The 12,980-nt window shown below is 43.6% G+C and overlaps 1 protein-coding gene across 5 annotated transcripts in view; it reads right to left on the minus strand.

The window, feature by feature from the left end:
- Nucleotides 1–7,845: 7,845 nt before the first annotated feature.
- Nucleotides 7,846–12,980, minus strand: part of KDM3B (lysine demethylase 3B) — a 114,505-nt gene continuing 109,370 nt past the window's right edge. For all 5 annotated transcript variants that reach the window (XM_030571482.1, XM_030571481.1, XM_030571483.1 and 2 more), the window contains exons 23-24: nucleotides 12,763–12,897; nucleotides 7,846–9,129 (exon numbers count right to left, since the gene is read on the minus strand). In XM_030571482.1, the coding sequence (XP_030427342.1) occupies nucleotides 9,049–9,129; nucleotides 12,763–12,897 (216 nt within the window). In that variant the 3' untranslated portion in view covers nucleotides 7,846–9,048. The remainder of the gene's footprint in view (nucleotides 9,130–12,762; nucleotides 12,898–12,980) is intronic.

Below are 12,980 nucleotides of genomic sequence, written 5' to 3' on the forward strand. Positions count from 1 at the left end.
TGCTGATAAATTTCAGATGATACGAAGGTTGACAGATGATAAATAAGGACACTGTCAAAGTTTCATAGACTTCAAGGTCAGAAGGGACCATTATGATCTTCTAATCTGACCTTCTGCACAACGCAGACCACAGAATCTCACCCACCCACTCCTGTAACAAATCCTTGATTTATGTCTGAGCTACTGAAGTCCTCAACTTGTGGTTTAAAGTCCTCATGGTGCAGAGAATCCTCCAGCAAGTACCCCATGCCCCACACTGCAGAGGAAGGTGAAACCCCCCCCAGGGCCTCAGCCAAGCTGCCTTGGAGGAAAAATTCCTTCCCGACCCCAAATATGGCGATCAGCTAAACCCTGAGCATGTGGGCAAGACTCTCCAGCCAGACACCCAGGAAAGAATTGTCTGTAGTAAGTCAGATCCCACCCTATCTAGTATCCCATCACAGGCCATTGGGTATATTTACCACTAATAGTCAAAGATCAATTAATTGCCCAAATTAGGCTATCCCTTCCATAAATTTATCAAGCTTAGTCTTGAAGCCAGATATGTCTTTTGCCTCCACTGCTTCCCTTGGAAGGCTATTCCAGAACTTCACTCCTCTGATGGTTAGAAACCTTCGTCTAATTTCAAGTCTAAACTTCCTGATGGCCAGTATATATCCATTTGTCCTTGTGTCCACACTGGTAGTGAGCTTAAATAATTCCTCTCCCTCCCTGGTATTTATCCCTCTGATATATTTAGAGAGAGCAATCGTATCTCCCCTCAACCTTCTTTTGGTTAGGCTAAACAAGCCAAGCTCTTTGAGTCTCCTTTCATGACAGGTTTTCTATTTCTCAGATCATCCTAGTAGCCCTTCTCTGTATCTGTTCCAGTTTGAATTCATCCTTCTTAAACATGGGAGACTAGAACTACACACAGGATTTCAGAGGGGCCTACATTGACTGGTAAGGTAGACCCATTCAGACGAAATGTGTTTTAATATAACCAAAGGTGGACTGGATCATGGTCACACTGGACAGCACTTGGCTGTTCCACAGGCCTGTCACCAACCAGTTGTCCAGGTAGGGAACCATAAAGTGGTGATTTCCTCAGGAATGCTGCCACCACTGCTGTGTACTTCATGGATACATGTGAGGCTGCAGACAGCCAAAATAGAAGGATTGTAAACTGGTGCTGATATTGATTGACCCAGGAATTTCCTCTGGCTTTGATGTATTGCCACATGGAAATATGTGTCCTTTAAGTCAAGGGCAGCATTCCAGGATCCAGAGAGGGGATAACGGAAGCCAGCGTGACCATGGCTTTAGGTGTTTGTTGAGCGGGTGCAGGTCTAGTATAGGCCTGAGACGACCTTTCACTTTTGGGATAAGAAAGTAGTGAGAATAAAATGCCTTCCCTCTGTGACGCAAAGGAACCTCCTCACTGGCCCCTAATTAGAGGAGAAAATGAACCTCCTGAAGGAGAACTTGTTTGTGAAAGTGGTTTCTGAAAAGGGATGTGAAAAAGGAGATGGGGGAGATAACTTAGGATATACCCTTCAGTTTATTTCTAATTCCACTCTGCTTAGGACTCACTGATCTGTAGTGCTGTGGATCCAAGCACTTAGGAAGTGTGAGAAGCTTTCCAACTGCAGAAGAAGAAACTGGCAAACTGGAGACTGTCCTTGACAATCATATCAAAATGGAGTTCCCTGGCCATTTGGATGAACTAGCTACTGCTGAAGAAATAGGTGGTGGGGATCTTCTTATAACTTTTGCCTCCTAGATACTGAGAGCTTCAATGCCATCTTTAAAGTGCCACTTTTTCTGTTCCGGAATAGTCTGCCAAAATATGATGAGCCCTGCTAACTGAAACAGATGTACTCTGTACACATTCTGAACAGGGTGTCTCTGAGGGTAGGCACAGGACTGCTTTCACCAGGTTTCTTAGTCTGACATCCCTGTCCATTTTAGTAATCCATCTGATGTCCCAGTCCTTGCAGATTTGGCACCTATCTCTGGTGTGAGACTTGACTAGGCACTTCAGGCACCTGGAGTGCATCTCATTAACCAGCACTGGCTTTTTGCAGGCATCACAGGGCTTGAAGCCTGGGTACCAAAGCATGCCCAGCACTGGGTATCAGTACCCAAAAAACAGGAACCAAAGAGTGTAAAAAAACAAGTATCCAAATTAAAGGAAACCTACTACTAAACTATCCTAATACTAAAGCTATCGAGTACCAACTATATACAAACGTAAAGTAAGGGAAACCTTTGATAGCAAGATTGAATATTTCATCTGTCACAGGCAGTAAGGAGGAGGTTGAGAGGCTCTTCCCTTTATACCATCATGCAGCAGTGCAAAGCAGCAGAGGGCACATGTCCTGCCATGATGGGTACCACTGAGGAACATAATCTTGACAACAGTGCACAGGGTAGGCACACACCTGAAGTGGAATGGACATGCAATCAAAGAAGAACATAGACCATAGCTACAAAATACGGGACTGTATCATGTGATTCTGAAGATCTGATGGTCACAGTAGACAAGCAACACAGTATGAACTCCTAGTAGATTGTTGAAGCATGATTTCCCTTTACAAAAACTGTGTTGACTCTTCCCCAACAAATTATGTTCATTTATGTGTCTGACAATTCTGTTCTTTACTATCGTTTCAACCTCTAATTGCCAGGATCACCTCTGGAGCCCTTTTTAAAAATGGTGTCACATTAGATATTCTCCAGTCATTTAGTACAGAAGCTGATTTACATAATAGGTTACAAACTACAGTTAGGGCTTGTCTACATAGGTAAGTTTTGTCAAAACTAATGTTGACATGAAAAAAATTGACAAAAGCAAAGTTGCCAAAGCTAGTCTACATTTGATCCCTCTTTCAACAGATTTTGTCCACATTTGGATCACCATTGTCAACAGCGTGAGCAATGCATTGTGGGGTATGTATCCCACAGTGCCTGGTGACAGCATCTGTCGCTAGGTGTTGTGGGAAGGCAGAAACGGAGCACAGTGCATCCTGGGACGTGCAAAATGTCCCGTCATGCACCGCTTTGTGTCCCAGCCCTCCAATGGTTTCTGAGTTCCTTTTGCACCATTCTGGCTTTCCTTTCGCGCTGTTTTCCAAACTCTGTCTTTTTAGTGCATGCCAGCATCTGCAGTGAGAGAGGCTGGATCCCCGACTTCTCTCCTATGCACAGTTAACTGTCATGAGGACATTGTGCAGGGCAGCAGAATTACTTGCAAAGTTACTGACAGAGGATGAATCACAGGCACCTGAGTGTGATATGGACAGCAGCAACTTATCAGTGCTTTTGGCAGTCACTTTTGGTCTAGGGAAACAAGCACTGATTGGTGGGATTGAATTGTCATGCAGGTATGAGATGACAACCAGTGGATACAGAACTTTGCTTTACGCATCCTAATCTTCATGGAGCTATGTGCTGAGCTGGCCCCCTACCTGCGGCACAAGGACATCAGGTTGAGAGCTGCCCTTTCAGTGAAGAAGCGTGTTGCAATCTCTGTGGAGGCTTGTGAATCCAGACTGCTACTGGTCAGTTGCAAATTAATTTGGAGTGGGAAAGTCCACTGTAAGGGCTGTATTACTCCAAGTGTGCAGGGCAATAAATCACATCCTGCTGCAGAGAACCGTGACTGGGAAATGTGCATGAAATAGTGGATGGCTTTGCAGAGATGTGGTTCCCTAACTGTGGCAGGGTGATCGATGGTGCACGCATTCCAATTTTAGCACCAGATCACCTTGCCTCAGAATACATCAATAGGAAGAGATACTTCTCCATAGTGTTGCAGGCGCTTGTGGATCAGCAGGGACATATCACGGACATCAATATGGGGGATGTGGAAATGCCCATAGTAATCCTAGGAGACCTGGCTTACCCTTTACAGCCCTGGATCATGAAATCTTACACAGGGCACAGCAGCAAGGAGCATTTTAACAACAGGCTGAGCAGATGCTGCATGGTAGTTGAATGTGCCTTTGGCCATTTGAAAGCTTGCTGGAGGTGTCTCAGTGGCAGGCTAGACCTTGCCAAGGATAATATTCTGTGGTCATAGCCATGTCCTGCACTGGGCATAATCTGTGTGAATCTAAGGGTGAAATGTTTGCTCAGTTGTGGAGCACTGAGGCACAGCGCTTGGCTGCACAGGTTGAACAGCCAGATGCTAGGGCTGTCAGAGGAGCCCAGCAGGCTGCTATTAACATCAGAAGGGCCTTGAGGAACCACTTTGACAATGAGGGGCACTGATACATGTCTGCTTTGAAGTTGCTTTCCTGGTGCATCCATGTACAATTTTGGGGCTCAAGATCCATACAAAATGCTTTAGAAGCCTGTTCCCGAGAGTGAATTGATTGCTATACGCTTTTGTAGAGAACAATAAACACACTGTACCATTAAATACCTTAGCCCAGGGGTAGGCAACCTATGGCACAGATGCTGAAGGCGGCACATGAGCTGATTTTCAGGGGCACTCACACTGCCCGGGTCCTGGCCACAGGTCTGAGGGGCTCTGCATTTTAATTTAATTTTAAATTAAGCTTCTTAAACATTTAAAAAACCTAATTTACTTTACATACAACAATAGTTTAGTTATATATTATAGACTTATAGAAAGAGACATTCTAAAAAAATGTTAAAATGTATTACTGGCACGTGAAACCTTAAATTAGAGTGACTATATGAAGACTCAGCACAGCACTTCTGAAAGGTTGTCGACCCCTGCCTTAGCCTTTATTTATTGTAAAAAAGGGTAAAACCTCACAACTGTGTGTAGTTCCAGCTATCGTTGTTCAAGTTGTGAGAGGAGGTGGAATGATGGGGAAGCTCAGGAGTGCTGTGAAGTGAAAAGGAATGTGTGGGCATAGAGGGGGGCGTGGGTGGCAAAGAATTGTACATGTGCACGTGCTGCAGTAGAGGTCGACCACAGATCTGCTCAGTCTGCAGCTGTATAAAAGACTTGAGAATCTCTGTCTGATCCTACATAACTATTATCACCTGCTCTGTCCTTTGCCTAGCAAATGCTAAATTGGCTTCCCAGCACTCTGTATTCCCTGGTCTGTCTCTCATCGCACTGCAGCACCTCCCTGAACACAGGGCCAGCTTTAGGAAGTGCAGGGCCCGATTCAAATAGTTTTGACGGGGCCCCAGCAAGGATGACTCACCCGGCAGTGCTCCAGGTCTTCCACAGCACTGAAGGACCCGCCACCGAAGACCTGGAGTGCCGCCGGGTGAGTAAATATTAAAAAGGCACTTAAGTTAGGCACTCTTCTTTAGGGCATGGAGCCCTCTTAGGTGCAGGGCCCGATTCAGGGGAATTGGCCTAAAGCCGACTCTGCCTGAACACGTCGTCTTTGCTGCGTCTCAGCTTCTTCCTTATCTGCCGAAGCCGGTCAGCAGGAGTGCGTGGTGTGTTCCTCAAGGTCTCAGCTGCTGTGGGCAATGCACAGAAGAGTGATCGCTACATTCCAGCAAACGATTGAAACATTTCAGTAACAAGGGCCTTTTGCAACTAGTAGCAATCACTTTCTCACTGACTCTAGGCAAGCGCACAGCTCCACAAGCACCACAATCATAGTGAGTGCCGGGGGGGTACATACGGACAAAATGGTCACGGCTTGCAGGGCAGCTTTGCAAAGAACTCATTCTAAAATTCTCTCTCACTTTTTCACAAGCAGCCAATCTGCTGGCTGACATCTCACTGCTGTGGGTGACCAGAGAAACCAGGGCACAGCTGCAGCATGCTTGCGGCTTTCACCCCCGTCTATATGCAGCTCAGCTATGTGCCACTTTGGTCCCAGCTCCAGTGATTGCTAAATGGCAGGGGACAGTTTCCTTCAAAGGGGGAACTAACGAGGCTGCAATCCCTTAGAATCTGTGGCAGAGGAACAAGAAGTACCTCTTGGAAACCTTCTAGAGCCTCCCTCTGGAGGATTTTCTGCAGGTCTCAATGTCCATCGACACCCTGCTCGGCCATGTAGATTAGCTACACAGGGCAACGTCCAGCTCACAAACACACTACCTGCCTCCCACTTTTTGATTCCCTACACAAGCCACAGCAACTTACCCAACATCTCATCTGCTTCCTGCTCCCTGTAGAGCACTTCTGGAGTGGAGAAAGGTTCCTGGCTGCCTGCCCCACCAGGTGATCCCACTGGGAGCTCCACAACCTCTTCTAGTTCCACTTCTTATCCAGAATTTCCGCCTCTGGGTTACCCCCCCTTTCTGCTGCCTCCGAAATATCCAGGGAGTTATCGACGATGGAGGTGGGGTCACCACTAAGGATAGCATTCAGCTCCTTATAGAAGCAGCAGGTCTTAGGTGCACCACTGGAGTGATGGTATGCCTGCCTCAGCTCCTCTATCTGCACTGCTGTGTCCCCTGATCATAGCCCTTTTTGCACAAGCCTTGAGAAATTTGCCCATGTGTGTCTTGATTCCTACAGGTCAATCGCAGCTGCAACTGAACAGACTCCTCTCCCCATATACTGAGCAGATCCAACAGCTCATTTATGGTGAAGTTTCTGAAACTTTTAATTTTAGATTTAATAATTTAAAAATGTCGTCTTTGACTAAGAAACTGGGACTCACAAATAAGAAACTGGAACTAAGAAATTAACTTCATCCTCCTCAGATATCAGCTGTTGTTCACATGGAGCTGTATTTCAAGTGTGTTTTTGAATTTGGAATGGTTTGTGTGCACAGTCTCTGACAACAGGTACACCATAGACACTGGAGAATAGGAATAGATGTTTGAATCACCAAGAGACCAGACCATCATGCCTAGCCAGTTTCATAGTCCCTTTCAGAGTGATGCACCAAGCAAGGCATGGTAAGGAATGTCACCTGTTTCTGGCCATGGTCCTAAATGTTCTAATCATTGCTCTCAGTCAAAGAAGTTGTTAGATAGCACCTGTGAAGTATATGTAAAGGAGGCAGAGGCAGTTCAGAGATGAGGCACTCACTACCATCCACTTACCTGGAATACAGCAAGCAGCGCAGAGAGAAGCAATGCTGTTGCCACTATCATCTCCCAGACAAGGACCCTGGTACTCTTCTTGAAACACACAGGATGACCCACATCCTTCTGCAGAGGTGAGCCAGGGGGCTGTACAGGTTGAACATGTGGGCCGGGGGGGGGAGGGGGGTGTAGTGGAGAAAAGGAAATGGAGTAGTCACCCAGCCTGAGAGGGAGATGGGAGAGCAGCAGCTACCTGGCCTGAGGGAAGTAAAGGGTGGTGGTGGTGGAAGCAGCCACCTGGCCTGAGTGGAGAGGGGAGGCAGTGACAAGGTGGAGCCAAAAGCAGCAGGACAAACTTTGTGGTCACAAGCGCTGCCCCTGGCCTACCTGGTCACGGTGCCTCTCTGGAGCCATCCACCCAGTAACAGCTCCACCCTCTGAACCTGTGAGCCAAGAGCACCCCTCCCGCCCCCCCCCAAAGTGCAGTGGTGGCCTTGCAATGGGCCTGAATCGATGCAAGGGTGGACCTTGCCGTCTGCCCATGGGGAGGCAGCTTGTCCTGCCCTACCACACCTCTCTAGCTGTAGGGTAGGGAGCTGGAGCCCAGGCTATATCTGGGCTGTCACTGGCCCCCTGAACCTCCTCAGCTGGGATCTGGGCCAGCTGGAGCACCCATCCCGAGCCTGGCAGAAGCAGTGCAGTAGTAAGTGCAGTGCAGTAGTAAGCCCTGCTAGTAAGCCCTGCTGGCACCATGAATGACTGCTCCCCTGTGCACATCCCTTCTCCTTGTATAAAATGTTGCTTGGAGCCGTGCTGTGTGTTGTTTGATCATTGTGGAGGCCGAGGCAGCCGAGACTGTCAGGAAGGGATAGGGACCAGTGGTACAGTAAATGACTTTTATTTTAAAAAGTGAACATATTAACAGGCCTGCAGGTGGCACTACAGTACAGCTGGGCATAAGGTAGATACATTTCCCCATGGACCCGGACAATGAAATCATTGCTTCAATGCTGACATTTAGTTAATTCTGGATACAGTTCTACCAAACTGAATTTATTGAAAATATTTCTGGACAAAGCCAATATTGAAAATTAATTTTCCTTCAGTTTTGGGAAATGACAGACATCCCGAGCTACCACTGGTACTTGGGAAAATATCGCCTGGAGCAACCAGTGCAGGGGGAGATGAACAACATCTCCATGTCAGGACAAAATACATGTCCTGTTTTACTTCTCACTTTGTGGAATCTGTGGGGAGTGAGGAGTCAGTTTCTATTCGCTCTCCTTTGGCTGATTTTGTGCTATTTAGACTGATTTCTATAAATCATTTCTTGATTTTATTGAAAGGAAGACTAAATGTAATGTGCCTTTCCTTGTAAATCCAGTAACAGTTGTGATATTTCAAAAATACTAAAAATATCTACTTTCATGAAATATTAACTGTTTCACTACAAACCTAGTTTTTCACTAAATACACAATTCTCCTACTCCTGAAGCCTCCTGGGAATAGCAGTGGGTTCTCCCTGTATATCTGTAAATCTACAGTGTATAGAGAAATGGCTACAAGAAGGGGTGTGTGAAGAACAGCTTTATCCCTTTTCCTTGTCCTGTATCGCACTAGGGAGGATTGTGTGCATGTCTGTGGTTGGACTCCTGTTGATCACACTCATTCAGCAGCTATCTACCTAGGTCTGCAGCAGGATACCCCACCTCTAGCACATTCCTTATAACTTCTTGGAGACTAACTAGGCATGAGGAAAACTGTCCACACTCTTATACCACTTCTAATCATAATATGGAGGAACACCACATGGATTCCAGGCATTTCCAATTTGCAAAAGGCCACAGGAAAGGGACGTGGCACCTTTCATTAGAATAAGGAATTCTGCATGTAACGGTGCGATCTTCCATGAGACTTTCAATATTGAGGCAGTGTAGAAACAGTGGCTGAAGGGTGTATGTAATACTGACCACACCAGCTCTTAGTGAGAGGCCTCTGCTCCTGCAGAGGCAGTCATATGCAGTCCCTGTATGTACTGTGAGAAAAGGCTTACTTCACAGGGATGGGGGGTAGAATTAGCAACTCTTAAGACCTAGCCAATTTGGATTCATGAGCCTTCAGTGTGCCAACAGCATCTTTTACTGCATGGTAGATAATGTTCTTCACCTGTAAGTAACAGAAAAAAAATCAATACAAACTTTTAAACATGGCATAATGAGCAGCATCTCCACCCTAACAAGAAGTCAGAGTTTAAGGCCAGAAGGGACCATTAGATCATCCAGTCTGACCTCCTGTATATTACAGGCCACCAATCCAATCTAGCATCCACACACTAACCCAAGTGACCCCTACTGCTCTATAAACAGTTATTCACTAGACTTTGGGGGTTGAATATATAATAGATGTAAAGTGCTCACATGAAGATGTCAGAGACCGAGAGAGAGAGACCAAAAATGCTGAACTTATCAAATAGTACTATTGCTGCTTCATGAAGCTGCAAACAGCATTGTTATATAAATGTCAAAATTAGACCCCATGAAAAGTTTAATATTGAACAACTACACTGCTATGTTATTTATCCACTTTATGGTAACCCAGGATTAATTTATTGGCTATTATCTTTTAAGATTTTAAGCTTCTCCTTCCTTGCAGGACCACTCGATCAGGCAAAATATTAAGTCTTTCATATTAAACTCTTGCCCAAATGGGTTGTATGTTATGAGCAAATTATTCATAGATTCACAGACTAAGGCCAGAATGGACTATTATATCATCTAGTCTGACTTGTATATCAGAGACGCATAAATTTCACCCAGTTATCCCTATACTGAGTGCAAGATTTTGACTAACGCATGTCTTGATTCAAAGACATAAGCAGATGGAGAGTCCAACACTACCCTTAGTAGTTTGTTCCAATGGTTAAATCACCCTCACTTTTAAATTCAAATTAGAAATTAGGCACAATTTTCTGTCTGGGTTCAGCTTCCAGACATTGTTCCTTATTATGCATTTCTCCACTGGATTAAAGAGTCTTTCAGTACTCAGTATTTCCCTCCCCTATATTCTGTCATCAAGTCATCTCTCCATCTTCTTTTTGATAAACAAATGGAGCTCACTAAGTCTCTCACAGTAAGGCAAAAATCATTTTTGTGGTTCTGTTGTGCACCCTCTCTAATTTTTCAACATCCTTTTAAAAGTGTGGACATAAGAATAGAACGCGGTATTCCAGTACGGATCTGAGCAATGCTACATCCAGAGGAAAAAGTCACCTCCTCCCTAATCCTGCTCAACTACTCCTTATAGATCCAAGGATTTCATTAGCCTTCTTTGCCACAGTATCACTCTAGGAGCTCATACGATAATTTATTTGTATTTCTGTAGTACCTAGATGTCCTAGTTGAATTGCTTGTCCACTATGACTCCAAGCTCCTTTTCAGAGTCACTGCTTTCTAGGATACAATCTGCTCCCCACCAATTCAGTAGGTACTGCCTGCACTTGTTCTCAGATGTATAACTGGTATTTGGGTATATTAAAATGCATCTTAATTGAATGGACCCTCTTTACCAAGTGACCCAGATCATTCTGCATGACTACCTTGATCATCATTATTTACTATCCCTCTAATATCTTTGTGTCCTCCACTAATTTTTTTCATCAGCAGGGATTTTGTACTTAATTTTCAGATCACTTATGAAAACGTGTTGAATAGCTTAGGGCCTAGTACTGATCTCATGGCACCCCAATAGAACATCCCCATTTGATGATGACTTCCCACTGACCACTACTTTTTGAGATCTGTCAGACAGTTCCAAGTTCTTAATCCATTTAACATCTGCTTTATTGATATTGTGTACATGAATTTTTAAAATGAGGACATCATGCAGTATTAAGTCAAACGTCTTACAAAGATAAATATTTTACATCTACAGTTACCCGCTTTATCCCACCAAACTTGTAATAATCAAAAAATGGAACTGGGTTTATTTGACAAACGTATTTTCCATAAAATCATGTTGATGAGCATGATATTCTCATCCTTTAATTCTTTTACTGATTGACTCCAAAATCAGCTTCTCCATCATTTATCAGGGATTAACATCACTCATTTTCACTCTTCAAGTCTTTCTGAAGTTTCCCTAGTATGCCAAGATTTATTAAAATTAACACTGGTGAGCCACAGATCATCTCAGCCAACTCTTGGATGACTTTTGTGTGCAAGTTATTCAGACCTGCCAGTTAAAAAAAGTATTTATCCCCACTAGGTGTTTAACATTATCCTGATTTACTAATGGTTTGGAAAGTATATCATCCTTATGACAAGAGTACATCATCCTGCTTCTTTCCAAAAATGGAACAATTTTTTACTGAACGTTTGCCTTGTCTCTGTCATTAACAATTTTACCATCTTCATCTAGTACTCGGTCTATATCATTTCTAGGGTTTCTTGTGTTCCTAATATACTTAAACTCCTTTTTGTTCTTAGCCTTGCCAGCAATGGATTTTTCCCTGATGTCTTCAACAATTTTCTACCCTGCATAACTTCTACTGTATATTGACTGCTATTTCCTCTTTTTTCCATTTGTAATACATTGATTTTTATTCCTAATCATGGGAGTTCACTTCACCACTGAAACAGGTAGGTTATGCAACTCAGTTTAAACCAGTTTTTAAACAAACGTTTTAAAAATGCTGAGTACATAAGTACAAGTATAAGAATAGAAGAGCAACAAAGAATAGACATACTATCAATTCTAAAGCTTCAAGACAGTTAATTTCCTAGTCCCTGTGCCCTGGCTAATCACTTAATTATTAAGTTTCCATAACTGCATTATGAAGCATGCACATGTGTGCTCAGTATCAGCTCTAGCTGTCTGGTTCAGTTTTGATTATTATGTGCTTAATTTTTCATGCCCTATATATAAATCCATGAAGATCAGCCATTGCTGCCACAAAGAAAAAATCATAAAGCAACAGCTATTAATTCTCCAATTCCTATTTGGCTTTTAAGAGAGACATCGGGCCCATTCAGACCAGCAAAGACACACATTTTAAAGAATGCAGCTACTAGCTTTTCTATTTTCACTAATGCTGTCAACTTACTCATCTAAGGATGCACTTGCACATCTGCATCATTATATCAGAAGAATAATGTAGTCTAGTGCAGCAGTTCTCAACTAGGCATACACGTACCCCAGAGGGTACGGAGATGTCTTCCAGGGGGTATGTCAACTCATCCAGATAGTTGCCTAGTTTTACAACAGGCTATATGAAAAAGCACTAGTGAAGTCTGTACAAACTAAAATTTCACATAGGCAATGACTTGTTTATACAGCTCTATATACTATATCAGTGTTTCTTAACCGGGGGGGTGGGCGGGGAAGATTTATTTTCTAATTATAAATAGGACAGTCTTTGCTTGTGATGAAACAAAGGTAAAATCCTTCTTGCAACAATACTCAAGAGATTTAATAGGTGGCTTTGCCTTCTGCCATTTCCCCTCACCAGACTTCAATAATTTATGAGCCAAGCAATATGATCCATCATGTAAGGATGAAAGTGTTACTTTCCAGAGACAGCTCAATTGAGGTTAGTGCTAGTCCTTTCCATGGGTAGCTAAATCCCAGGATGTAGATTTTTGCCAAAAATATGGAATGCTTCTATCAAATTAAAAGCTCCAAAGTTGTAAAGTATTTATTTTTCCTGAATCACTAGCCATATGCATGTTCATAAGTGCTTCAAAACTTCCAACATATAGAATCTACCCAGAGATTATCAGTCCGTCCTGCGGGAACAGTTACCTGCAGTTTATCCTCATGGTTTGTGTGAGTGTTAGATAGGTGCCTGAATTCCTGGGTCAGGCGGAAGCAGTGCTTTACATGTTCTGGAGATACAAAATCTTCTGCCACTTTAATGCAACTGTACAGATTATGAACCTGAAAAAGTAGTAGTATTAGACATTAGATACACCACAAGACTGAATGACCCAAAACAGAATTAATGCAAATGAATTCCACAT

The sequence above is a fragment of the Gopherus evgoodei genome, chromosome 8, assembly GCF_007399415.2.
Source record: "Gopherus evgoodei ecotype Sinaloan lineage chromosome 8, rGopEvg1_v1.p, whole genome shotgun sequence".
NCBI classification, from domain to species: Eukaryota; Metazoa; Chordata; order Testudines; family Testudinidae; genus Gopherus; species Gopherus evgoodei.